General features: G+C 39.2%; 1 protein-coding gene and 1 long non-coding RNA gene across 5 annotated transcripts in view; one reads left to right on the forward strand and one right to left on the reverse strand.

Moving 5' to 3' along the window:
* LRRC72 (leucine rich repeat containing 72) overlaps window positions 1-7,051 on the reverse strand; it is a 61,466-nt gene extending 54,415 nt beyond the window's left edge. For all 4 annotated transcript variants that reach the window (XM_078342632.1, XM_078342631.1, XM_078342630.1 and 1 more), the window contains exon 1: window positions 6,830-7,051. In XM_078342632.1, coding sequence (XP_078198758.1) covers window positions 6,830-6,881 — 52 coding nt within the window. In that variant the 5' untranslated portion in view covers window positions 6,882-7,051. The remainder of the gene's footprint in view (window positions 1-6,829) is intronic.
* Window positions 7,052-7,122: 71 nt separating this feature from the next.
* The window catches only part of LOC118143671 (uncharacterized), a 33,659-nt gene continuing 28,025 nt past the window's right edge, over window positions 7,123-12,756 (forward strand). Inside the window, exon 1 of the long non-coding RNA XR_004727966.3 lies at window positions 7,123-7,313. This is a non-coding gene — a long non-coding RNA (uncharacterized LOC118143671). The remainder of the gene's footprint in view (window positions 7,314-12,756) is intronic.

Here is a 12,756-nt window from a genome sequence, read left to right on the forward strand (position 1 = left end):
CCTTTGAAATCTGGTACTAGACAAGGATGCCCTCTCTCACCACTTCTATTCAATATAGTACTGGAAGTTCTAGCCAGAGCAATCAGGCAAGAAAAAGAAATAAAGGGTATTCAAATAGGAAAGGTGGAAGCCAAATTGTCTCTATTTGCAGACGACATGTTAGTATACCTAGAAGACCCCATCGCCTCAGCCCAAAAACTCCTGAAACTGATAAACAACTTCAGCAAAGTCTCAGGATATAAAATCAATGTGCAAAAATCACAAGCATTCGTCTACACCAATAACAGACTTAAAGAAAGCCAAATCAAGAACGAACTGCCATTCGCAATTGCTACAAAAAGAATAAAATACCTTGGAATACAACTCACAAGGAACGTAAGGGACCTCTTCAAGGAGAACTACAAACCACTGCTCAACGAAATCAGAGAGGACACAAACAGATGGAGAAACATTCCATGTTCATGGTTAGGAAGAATTAATATCGTGAAAATGGCTATACTGCCCAAAGTAATTTACAGAATCAACGCTATCCCCATCAAGCTACCATTGACTTTCTTCACAGAACTGGAAAAAACCACCATGAACTTCACATGGAACCAAAAGAGAGCCCGCATAGCCAAGTCAATTCTAAGCAAAAAGAACACAGCGGGGGGCATCACACTACCGGATTTCAAACTATACTACAAGGCTACAGTAATCAAAACAGCATGGTACTGGTACCAAAACAGAGATATAGACCAATGGAACAAAACAGAGGCACCGGAGGCAACACAACATACATACAACTATACAATCTTTGATAAACCTGACAAAAACAAGCAATGGTGCAAGGATTCCATGTTTAACAAATGGTGTTGGGAAAACTGGCTAGCCATGTGCAGAAAGCAGAAACTGGACCCCTTCCTGACACCTTACACTAAAATTAACTCCAGATGGATTAAAGACTTAAACATAAGACCTGGCACCATAAAAACCCTAGAAGGAAATCTAGGCAAAACTATCCAGGACATAGGAGTAGGCAAGGACTTCATGAACAAAACACCAAGAGCATTGGCAACAAAAGCCAAAATAGACAAGTGGGACCTAATGAAACTCCACAGCTTCTGCACAGCAAAAGAAACAGTCACTAGAGTGGATCGGCAACCAACAGAATGGGAAAAAATTTTCGCAGTCTACCCATCTGACAAAGGGCTGATATCCAGAATTTACAAACAACTCAAGCAGATTTACAGGAAAAAAACAAACAAGCCCATTCAAAAGTGGGCAAAGGATATGAACAGATACTTTACGAAAGAAGACATATATGAGGCCAACAATCATATGAAAAAATGCTCATCGTCACTGGTCATCAGAGAGATGCAAATCAAAACCACATTGAGATACCATCTCACGCCAGTTAGAATGGCGATCATTAAAAAATCTGGAGACAACAGATGCTGGAGAGGATGTGGAGAAAAAGGAACACTTTTACACTGTTGGTGGGAGTGTAAATTAGTTCAACCATTGTGGAAGACAGTGTGGCGATTCCTCAAGGCCTTAGAAATAGAAATTCCATTTGACCCAGCAATCCCATTACTGGGTATATATCCAAAAGACTATAAATCGTTCTACTATAAGGACACATGTACACGAATGTTCATTGCAGCACTGTTTACAATAGCAAAGACCTGGAATCAACCCAAATGCCCATTGATAATAGACTGGATTGGAAAAATGTGGCACATATACACCATGGAATATTATGCAGCAATCAGAAATGATGAGTTCGTGTCGTTTGTAGGGACATGGATGAATCTGGAAAACATCATCCTCAGCAAACTGACACAAGAACAGAAAATGAAACACCGCATATTCTCACTCATAGGTGGGTGATGAAAAATGAGAACACATGGACACAGAAAGGGGAGTACTAAACACTGGGGTCTATTGGGGGGAAAAGGGGAGGGCCAGTGGGAGGGGGAGGTGGGGAGGGATAGCCTGGGGAGAAATGCCAAATGTGGGTGAAGGGGAGAAGAAAAGCAAAGCACACTGCCATGTGTGTACCTATGCAACTGTCTTGCATGCTCTGCTCATGTACCCCAAAACCTATAATCCAATAAAAAATTAAAAAAAAAAAAAAAAAAAAGAAAAGAAAAATTTAGCAACATCTACTTAAATACTTTGCTTTTTTTCCTTGAAGTCCTTTGCTAAATTATAAAATAACATTAATAGGCCACATGACCTGAAATAATATGAAAAAAGTAAGGTCTGTCTATAATTTGCCATGAAAAAGAAGAGCTAACAAGACATGACAAAAGTGAAAAGTATAATCATTGTAATTCTGGAATCTGACAAACATTGTAATTATCAGGGTCAAAATAGTCACCAAATTTTAGCTTGGATTTGCTGTGACTGGTGAGGTTATAACTGAATTATAAATCTTTCTGAGTGATTTATGAAATTTTGACAGTGGTTTTACTATTTAGCAGAGGACTTTAACAGGAGTTATATTTACTGTAACAAACATATTTACAGAAATGAGGAAGGTAGGTATCCTAGTGATGGAGAGCAGCTGCACTTTTATAGTCCCAAACTTCCTTTGACTCCTTGTTAAGCAAGCTGAATATAGGGGCTAGGAGTATTCATAGGCTCAGGTGTAGACATTACCATCAGGGTGTTTTGTTACCCACTTACACAAGCTAAACCTGGGCCTTGGAAAAACCCATTGGATCAGGCTTAGACATTCTCATCTGGGTATTTAAAGATGTCAGCTACCAGCCTCTATTATGTACAGTCAGTCACAACTTTGCATAGTGTTTGGGGTGGTTATAGCCTACCTAAAGAAGAATTAAAACTTGGCAGCCATCTATTAAAATTATAAATGTGCTTTTAAATTGATCCAGCCATTCTACCTCCAGGACTCAGAAACACACAGGTGCAAACACACAGACAAATATGATTATCACTGCTTATTTCAGCATACATTTTCTGTGGTTGTGAAATAGTCCCCATTAATTAGAATGCATGTTAAATTGACATGTGACGTCACAATGGAATACTGTGAAGTGGTTTAAAAATAGAGAGGTGGTCTGATGGCTAATTTTATATATAAATTTGACCGGACTAGGGGATGCCCAGATAGCAGGTAAAACATTATGGGTGTGTTTCTGAGGATATTTTTGGAAGAGATTAGCGTTAGTATTAGTGGACTGAGTAAAGATCACTCTCGACAATGGGAGGTGGATATCATCCAAGCCACTGAGGGCCCTAGTAGAACAGAAAAACAGAGGAATGTGAATTCATTTTTTCTTCTGGAGCTAGGACATCCATCTTCTGCCTTTAGCATTCAGCATTCCTAGTTCTCAGGTCTTTGAGCTTGGACTAAATGACATTAGTGGCTCTCTCCCGGGCTCCAGATTGCAGACAGCAGATTGTGGGACAGCCTTCATAATCAAGTGAGCCAGTTCCTCATAATAAGCATTTTTCTATGTATCTCTATATATCCTATTGTTTCATTTCTCTGGAGAACTCTAATACAGATGGATATCTAGACATCTAAAGATATCTAAAATATATTTATAAATAGAAAAGTAATTGGCAGTATAATATGTGTAATAATATTTTTGTTAAGTCATATTTATATGTATACAAAATGCACACACTTCAAATTATTAGCCAAAGTCATCACTTGAGATCATGAGGGACTTTCATTTTCTAGGCAATATATATTTTTAGTGATGTTTTAGTATTTTACAATAAGCGCATATTAATCTGATAATCAGAAAGTAATGCACGTTTTGAAAATTTTAGCCATAGAATGTCTAAAGATTTAAATCAAATGTCAAAAAATATAAGGTAAAAGAGAAATGAAATGTATCAGCATAATATGTAAATCACTATCATAATTATTTATACAAGTTTTTATCACAGCATGTTTCTTTCCAATCAGTAATTCTGCATGAATCTGATACAAAAAATATTAATATAAAAGTGCCAAGAAACATGAAAATGTGCCAGTTCATATTTTAGTGAATCCGTGGTGGAACAATTCCAGTTCCCAGTCAACACACAGTTTCACTAGTCACATGCCTTCATCTAAAGGAATTTAATTAAGTTCGCCAACTTATAGAGGCACAGTTTGTGGTCTCTTAAACAATTACAATAGTAACATTAAAAAAAAACCCCAGTACGTGCAAAGCACAATATAGTGAAGCACAGTAGAATGAAGTATGCCTGTACTGTTAGCTTGAACATGATGGAAGATTTCAGGGCACAACTGACAGGCTGGGCCTTAAGAGGTGAAGAAAATTAGAAATCGGATGTTGGTGGAAGAGGAGACTAAATGCACAAAACAGAAGAAGCAGTGGCCGGGTGCGGTGGCTCACGTCTGTAATCCCAGCACTTTGGGAGGCCGAGGCCGGTGGATCACGAGGTCAAGAGATCGAGACCATCCTGGTCAACATGGTGAAACCCCGTCTGTACTCAAATTACAAAACATTAGCTGGGCATGGTAGCGCGTGCCTGTAATCCCAGCTACTCAAAAGGCTGAGGCAGGAGAATTGCCTGAACCCAGGAGGCGGAGGTTGCGGTGAGCCGAGATTGTGCCATTGCACTCCAGCCTGGGTAACAAGAGCGAAACTCCTTCTCAAAAAAAAAAAAAAAAAAAACAGAAGAAGCTGAAGAATGTGTAAGGTACATGGGTCTGTACAGCCTTAGGCTGAAGTAAAAGGCATGTGGAAGCCAATTGTGAGAAATAAATTAAGAAAGATGGGTTGGGCTCATATTATTTATGCCAACTTTGAAATTTAGGCTCAGAAGTGTGTACTTAGTGCCCAGAGAAAACCTCTTCAGGCCTTGAGAACTCTATCTTAACATCATTTAATTTTAGATGATATATAAACATGTATATGTACATATATATGAAATATATATTCTAGGTAACTATATGGTAAAATTCATGTAAGAAATTTTAATTCTGATTTTTTCCCAGGATAACAGTATCAATGCTTTTATACAATATTGAATATCAAGTTATTTCGCAAACATGTTTCCTCCTCTGTTGGTGTCCTTGGTTTGTTCAATCACCTAACTCATGTGTGGTTCAGCATTGTGCTCACTTCTGGGGCAACAGGAAGATATTACTGGATTTTGATCTAGAAAAAACATGTGAGAAAGCTAGGCATCAGGAGAATGACTCACAGTGATGTGTATGGGATCCTGGGGTAGAGTGAGAACTGTAGACAGGAAGCAAGGCTGCCTCTGGAAAATGAAGTGCACCAGCTAATGAGCCTGCCCCAGGGTGGAGGCAAGTGTGAATGAGCAATGAACAGATATGACATTGGGCATGTTTAGGGAGAATGAATGGGAACTGACAAGTAAATGGAGGCAGAGACTTAGCAGGAGGGAAGTCACAGGCGATGATGATGATGATGTGGTGACTTGATGATCAGAAAGGTGACAAGGAGGGAAGACAGATGCAGCTGAGAAATGCTGAGATTAAGGCCCTGGTGGAACATACAGGTCAAGGCACCCACCAGAAAGCTGCAAATGTAAATGTGGACCTCATCAGAGATCTCATCCCGGCAGCTGTGCAGATCTGATGAGTTAGTTAACCAGAGGAGAGTGGGTCTAAAGAAGATTATGATGAAGTGTCTACATGGAGAGAAAGGAGAGGGAAGCATGTTGAAAAGGAGACAGAGGAGTCAAGTGAGGTGTAGGAACAAAAGGACAGTGGAGGCAGAGGGGCATTTGAAGAAGGTATATTTTCGATCTACAGCATTATATTGGCTGGTGGAGGATCTCACTCAGAAACAAGAATGAATTTGGAGGGAAATTTCAACAGCCTGAAGAGGGGGAAAAGTCAGATTTCAAATTAATTGGTTAACATGAAAGGAAAATAAAAAGAGTTCATCACAAAATTGGGTTGTGAACAGTTCTAGTGTGGGGAGAACAGCAGTTGCTTCCTCCACAGCCCAGTGCCTGAGGATCTATAATCAAAGGAAAAAAAAGTTTGAAAATGGTAGCATTATTAAATCCCAGAAGAATAAGGCCAGTACTAAAACCTACAGAAGAAAATGTCCTCTCTGATGATAAATTCTTATTCCTCCATGCAACACGCAGGCACAAGTTAGGACTTAGTGTGAGGAGCTTTCAATTCATCACAGAACTCTCAGGTTGGTTTAATCAACCACCCCCCCACCCCCAACCACCACCACCACCACTTTGCAGATGAGTCAGAGAATTCCAGAAAACCTTGCTACGTTGCTAGGTCTCACCTGTCACAATTCTGAGATTATTTTTTCCCACCCAAATATTCTTTTAATCATTATCTTAGCTGCTCTCAACTCTGCTTGTAGGGTTCATCAAGTAATGTTTGCTCTTCAAGGTGTCGATTACACTTGCTGGGAACAATATATCAGGGATACACACACACACACACACACACACACGGAGAATCAGGACTGCAAAATTTACTTAATCTCCATTTCACTTAATCTCCAAAGCACCATAATTATATACGCAGCAGATGTTGAGTTTCGAAAGGTCAATATGAGCCTATTAGTGTGGATGGGGAAGTCCCCAAACCCCACCTAGGAGAATAAAGACTTCCAGCCCAGGCGGTGCAGAATGGGGTTTGCCACCGCACATTGCTGTTCACATCCTAATTTTGTGCTGGACTCTTTTTTCCGTTTATGGTAACTAACTAATTTGAAATCTGACCTATCTCCATCTTCAGGCTACTGAAATTTCCCTCCAAATTCAGTACCTGCCTAGAGTCCTCAGGAGGACGTGAGGCCCTGGGGCAGGGGGCCTGAGGGGCTGGTGGCCTGGGAAGGCAGGTACTGCTTACCCGGCGACTGCTCTGTAGGGCCGTTTCGGACGCCCTCCGTAGGCTCCAGCATCGGAAAGCACGGGGTACGGGGATCGGGTCCCAGGACATCAGCACACAGGGGTGGCCAGCGGCAGCGGTAGCGGTGATTAATCCTGCCGCTCCCGCCTGTGACACCAAGAGACTTGGCTTGGCGCGCAGCTCATTGTTCTGTTACCAACGGTTACTGCATTCCCGTTGACTGAAAGCCAATCCACAATGGGGAATATTTGAAGCCAAACACTGACTTCTGTGACGTTTGCACGTGTGGCCCTGCAGCACCCACGCTTCTGCCTTGGACACACGCATGTTACCCCTGCGCGCGGTGGATGCCAGGAAGAGGGGGATCAGCTACGTCCGAGGCCAAGTGGAGATCAGAGCGCTTCAACAGCAGTCACCCAGTAATCATCGTTTTGATTCAAGATTTGAATATCAGAAAATTTAGGTTTCTGAAAATTAGATGTGTGTGAGTACCTCTGGTCTTATGTTCAGGGTGGGCGGGGGGGGGGTCGAGGAGGTGCCCTGCAGAGTCTCTGTGGAACTTGAAGCAAAAGGATAAAAGCCACTACTACTTATCATGTCTCTATTTAAAAGTTTGACATTTTGTTCATCATGTGTGCTATTTGCATACATTTTGATTTTTTAAAAAATATTACATCAAAGCGGCCGGGCGCGGTGGCTCAAGCCTGTAATCCCAGCACTTTGGGAGGCCGAGGTGGGTGGCTCACGAGGTCAAGAGATCGAGACCATTCTGGTCAACATGGTGAAACCCTGTCTGTACTCAAAATACAAAAAATTAGCTGGGCATGGTGGTGCACGCCTGTAATCCCAGCTACTCGGGAGGCTGAGGCAGGAGAATTGCCTGAACCCAGGAGGCGGAGGTTGCGGTGAGCCGAGATCGCGCCTTGGCACTCCAGCCTGGGTAACAAGAGCGAAACTCCGTCTCAAAAAAAAAAAAAAAAAAAAAATTGCATCAAGATATTTATTTTGATGCCAGGCATGGTGGCTCACGCCTGTAATCCCAGCACTTTGGGAGGCCAAGGCAGACAGATCACAAGGTCAGAAGATCGAGATCATCCAGGCCAACATGATGAAACCCTGTCTCTACTAAAAATACTAAATATACAAAATACTAAAAATACAAAAATTAGCTGGGTGTGGTGGCACACACTTGTAATCCCAGCTACTTGGGAGGCTGAGGCAGGGGAATCACTTGAACCCAGGAGGCAGGGGTTGCAGTAGGCTGACTCTGTCTCAAAAAAAAAGGAGAGAAACTATTGTTTAAGTAGTTTCTATCCTAGAAATAAAACTCAAATGAGAGAAATAGTCCACTGAGAAGGCATATATAATAATTTATTGGCCCATTTTTGCTGTTGATATGTGTTATAGCATTTCAGATATTCATGAATATTCTACATAAAAAAATAAAAATTCACAATATTTGTTCAGTTTTCTACATTACACAAATGTAATTTTATAACCATATGCAAAATAGTTTTAAAGAGCATCTTGCAGATGTAAACTAGTCACCAGTTAATTTCTACTAAAATCACATTTAAAATGTTTATCCTTTATTTTTAGCATTTCACCTTATATTAAACAGGTAATTTAAAAATATTCTTGGGAAAGGAACTCAAGACTCATTTATTATAAGGTCTTAACATGTTCCTTCTTCAAGAAAAAATTAACTGATCACAAAGGCTAAATAAAGCAAATTTAATTATGGAATGTCAAGGATGGAGGTTAATGAAGACAGTTTTTTTTATAAAGCCTCCTTCCAAGACATTCTCACATTGGTGACATGAAATTTTTACAAAAGAATTATTCCTAGTAGAGTGAACAGAGAGAATTTTACTTCCATAGAGTCAGATTATAGCCTGAGGAATCCAGCCTGAAATTTTTCAAATTCATGTAAAATATGCATTCTTCTTTACAATCAATCTTGTTTTAATATAAAAATAAAGCGGTTCCCCTAACTCTCCTCAAATCTTTGTGTAATATTTACACTGAAGCAAGACACTCTGTGTTTATCCTGTGGCTTTACCTCCCTGGCTTGCTGCCATTGCCTGCAGGGGTACGCATACCCCAGTTTGAAAGCTCTATCATATCATGTATGTGGATTTGGATAAGAAGACAGAATCCTTTGCTCCAAGTCCGGGCATGTGGGATTTAGTCTCAGCTCTGACATTAACTAGTTGTTGGCCACCTTCAAATCACATTAGTCTTTGGGTTCAATTGCTTCAATAGTAAAAGCTGGAAGTTCAGTTCAAAAAATCTTTTATTTAATTGACTCTCCTAGACAGGTAGTGTGTATTGTTTACAAAGTAAAAGATCCTTCTATTGATATTGAACAGGTTTTTAAGAATAAATTTTCAGTAAAAAATATGTGATAAAAAAATATACCTGTGATGGCTATAATTAAAGCTGCATAATTTAAAAAATTCTCTATATAATTTTTTCTTGAATAATTCCTGTTATCAGTCTAGATATTGTTTTTCTAAGTGAGTAAAAAACATGTATTAAATAAAATGATCATTATCACTCATTTTCTACTGTGTAAAATGAGCATAGAATAAACAATATGTTGGCCACAATCAATATATATATTCTTATATCACATGCATAAAAAGATATATCTGGCCAGGCACAGTGGTTCATGCCTATAATTTCAGCACTTTGTAAGCCAGAGCGGGAGAATCAGTTGAGGACAGGAGTTCAAGGCTGTGGTGAGCCAAGATCACACTTTACTCCAGCAACAGAGCAAGACCCTGTCTCTAAAAAAAAAAAATGAATATTCAAAATTAATAAAAACATATGTTTTTATGATATTCAGTGACCAGGTTATCAAAATTTTCATTGTTATAAGTTTAGGTAAAATAACATCCCATTTTATTTGATAGCTACAATTCTTTTTTGTTGTTGTTTATGTAAAATGCAAATAACAATGGCATATTGAGGGACAATTCTCCAGGAGTCTCTTCTGTTATTGAGCATAAGCAAAGCCACTAACTGCCTTTGGTAAGGACTACATTTTCAAGGACATTTGTACAGCAAACCGTTTTTGAAGCTATAGTGTCTACCCACAGCCTTGGTAGATATAGTGTCTACCTTCAGAGCAAAGAGTAGGTGTTTTGTTTTTGTTTTTGTTTTTGTTTTACTCAGCAATATAATAAAGATAATGTCTCCCTTGCTTATTATAAATTTAAGCTCAGACAACTTACTGCCTAGTGTAAAAGGTCTGGCTTCCTTAAGTTCAAATTCCCTCTTCTGTAACATAACCCACTCTATGTGCTGGTATCATCTGGCCCATTTCACATTGCCCTCTGGAAATTGTACATAGGAGAATTGGTAGAAATACTAATATCCTGTCTATGCCATTACTGTGAGTAATAAGCTATCCTTTATCTCAGAAGTATCATCTTTTGCTAGCATCCGTGAAATTGTGGTAGGCTAACTTTTGCTTATATTTAATATAGGTAGATATTAAATGGGATTAAACCGTGTAATTTGTTCTTCATTTTTCATTTTTCTCTTTACCATCTCATGAACCTCCATCTTTTCAAGTCAGTGTACATAGCATTACAAAATTGAATAGTGGCATTATGTACCATTGTAATGTATCTTACAGTTTATTTACTTCTTACTCCATTGATAAACATTTATGTTGTCCATGTTTTTGCTGTGACAAACAATGTTGTAACAGATGTCTTTGCACACCTGGATTACTACTATTCCAGTAGCTGAAATTCCTTCATGAGATTATTGGATCATACATGATAATGCCCCTTTCTGGATAGGGTATCTTCCTCTATTCAATATCAATTTTGTTGAACTTTGCAATCTAATTGGAGAAATTTTTAATCTCAATGTTTTGTTTTATATTTATTTAGTACAGTTTACTATCTTTCCAAAAGCTTATTGGTCATTTGTACTTTTTTGTGTGAATTGTCTTTTCATATTCATTGCTTAACTTTTAACCTCCAGATGCCAATGAATAAAGCCCTGCAAGCTGGATCTATAAAGTGTTTGCCATTTATTTCTTGAAGTCGCCAATGAGTGGCCTCTAGTCATCTTGCAGCATCCTGCAAAGCTGTCTTCTCTTACCCTTCTCTTCCTGGCTAATGCCTGCTGCCCTTCACACTATTGAAATAAACTTCATTTCTCTAACCCCAAGTGCCTTTTCCTAGTCTCTAGGGTCCATGCCCTGGATGCTATGACCTGATGTTCTAAGTATCAACTTTTTTTTTTTTTTAATTATTAGAGTGGTGATGGGTTGTGAGCTGATAGGAGAAGCACTGTCTTATTCCAAACCCATGCAACACTTTGCCATCAAAATTCTGAAGAAACACAGCTTACATGCAACTTTTTTCTTAAGCTCTTTCAGGAAAGCAGCCACTTCCATTTCTTCTATATGCACCTCATCTCTTTCAAAATTTGCACTCAATCTCTGAAATATCTACTTTATAGGAACAGAAACCGGTTCAGATTTGTAAACATTCCTACACTGGCTGGAAAAGCTGGATGCCTGTAGACACAACTTCAGCTTAACTAAAATAATAGCAATAATAATAATTTCAATTCCAAACCAGGACAGTTTCAGTGTGATTTCACATTTTCTACCAAGAATAATGGGTCTCCATGTCTAAGCTCTGTCCATCCTCACAAACAGCCACCCTTTGCTTATCCTCTGGGTCTAGGGGAGCACATGCACATCATTTCAGGGCCCTAGGTAAAGAGTGTGAAAAAGATGAGGAGGTAAAATCTCCAGTGAGCCCTCCTTTTCCTCCAGTCAGGAGGTCCAAAGCAGCCTTTCTAAATCATGGAACCAGGAACAAAGGAGTCTAGCCTGAAATTAGAGATGGAACAGAATGGAAAAGTCCAATAACTTATAGAAGTTAACTTCCATTATGCCTGAAGCCACTGAAGTTACTAACCCTTTCCTCACTTCACTTAATTTAGACTTGGTGATCATTATTGAAAATTATTCTCTAACTAAATAAACTAAGAGAGAAGTCTTGTAAATGTTAGCAGGAATGCCACATATTAGCACACATATGATATGACAGTCAGGCATTCGAAGCATAAATACTCTAGAAATATATAGATACACACACGCATAAATACCTATGTGTATGTGCACACATACATGTGTGCGTGTATTTAAATTTAAGTGTATGAGTAGGTATACATATACATGATCATATACATGTACATGCATACATGCATGCATGTGCACGTGTGCACAACCTCTGCAATACTCTCAGTAACCTCTGCCTCCTGGTTTTTATATTCCTGTGTGATTCCTTCTTCTTGCATGTGGGCTGGATTTGTGGACTCATTTCTAATGAACAGAATACAAAGGATAGGATATTACTTCTGAGATTAGGTGACAAAAGACTGTGGTTTCTATCTTGAGCAGCTTCTCTTTCTCTCTCTCTCTCTCTCTCTCTCTCTCTGGCCTATTCTGAGGAAAACCAGCTGTCATGTTGTAAGCTGACCTATAAGGGGACCCACATGGCCAGGTATTGAAGTCTCTGGCTAATAGTTGGAGAGGACTTCAGGCTTGTCATCAGCCAGGTGAGGCAGCTTTGGAAGTGGATCCCCACAAAAGATACCTTGAGATAACCACAGCCTTGCCCTGGATTTCAGCCTGGTAGGGGACTGACTGGAGATACCCAGCCAAGCAACCCCCAAAGTCTTAACATTCAGAAGGGAAGATATTAAATACTGGTTGTTTTTGTAGCTGAGTTTTGAGATAATTTGCTTTGTATATATCTATATATGTATATTATCAGTTATTATATATATATATATATATTCTATGTAAATTAAAATTACAAATACATGTAAAACCCCAAAAAGACATTTTGCTGGTCAAACTCAGTTTTTTTCAAAGTAATCCTTACCCT

The sequence above is a fragment of the Callithrix jacchus genome, chromosome 11, assembly GCF_049354715.1.
Source record: "Callithrix jacchus isolate 240 chromosome 11, calJac240_pri, whole genome shotgun sequence".
Taxonomy (NCBI): Eukaryota; Metazoa; Chordata; class Mammalia; order Primates; family Cebidae; genus Callithrix; species Callithrix jacchus.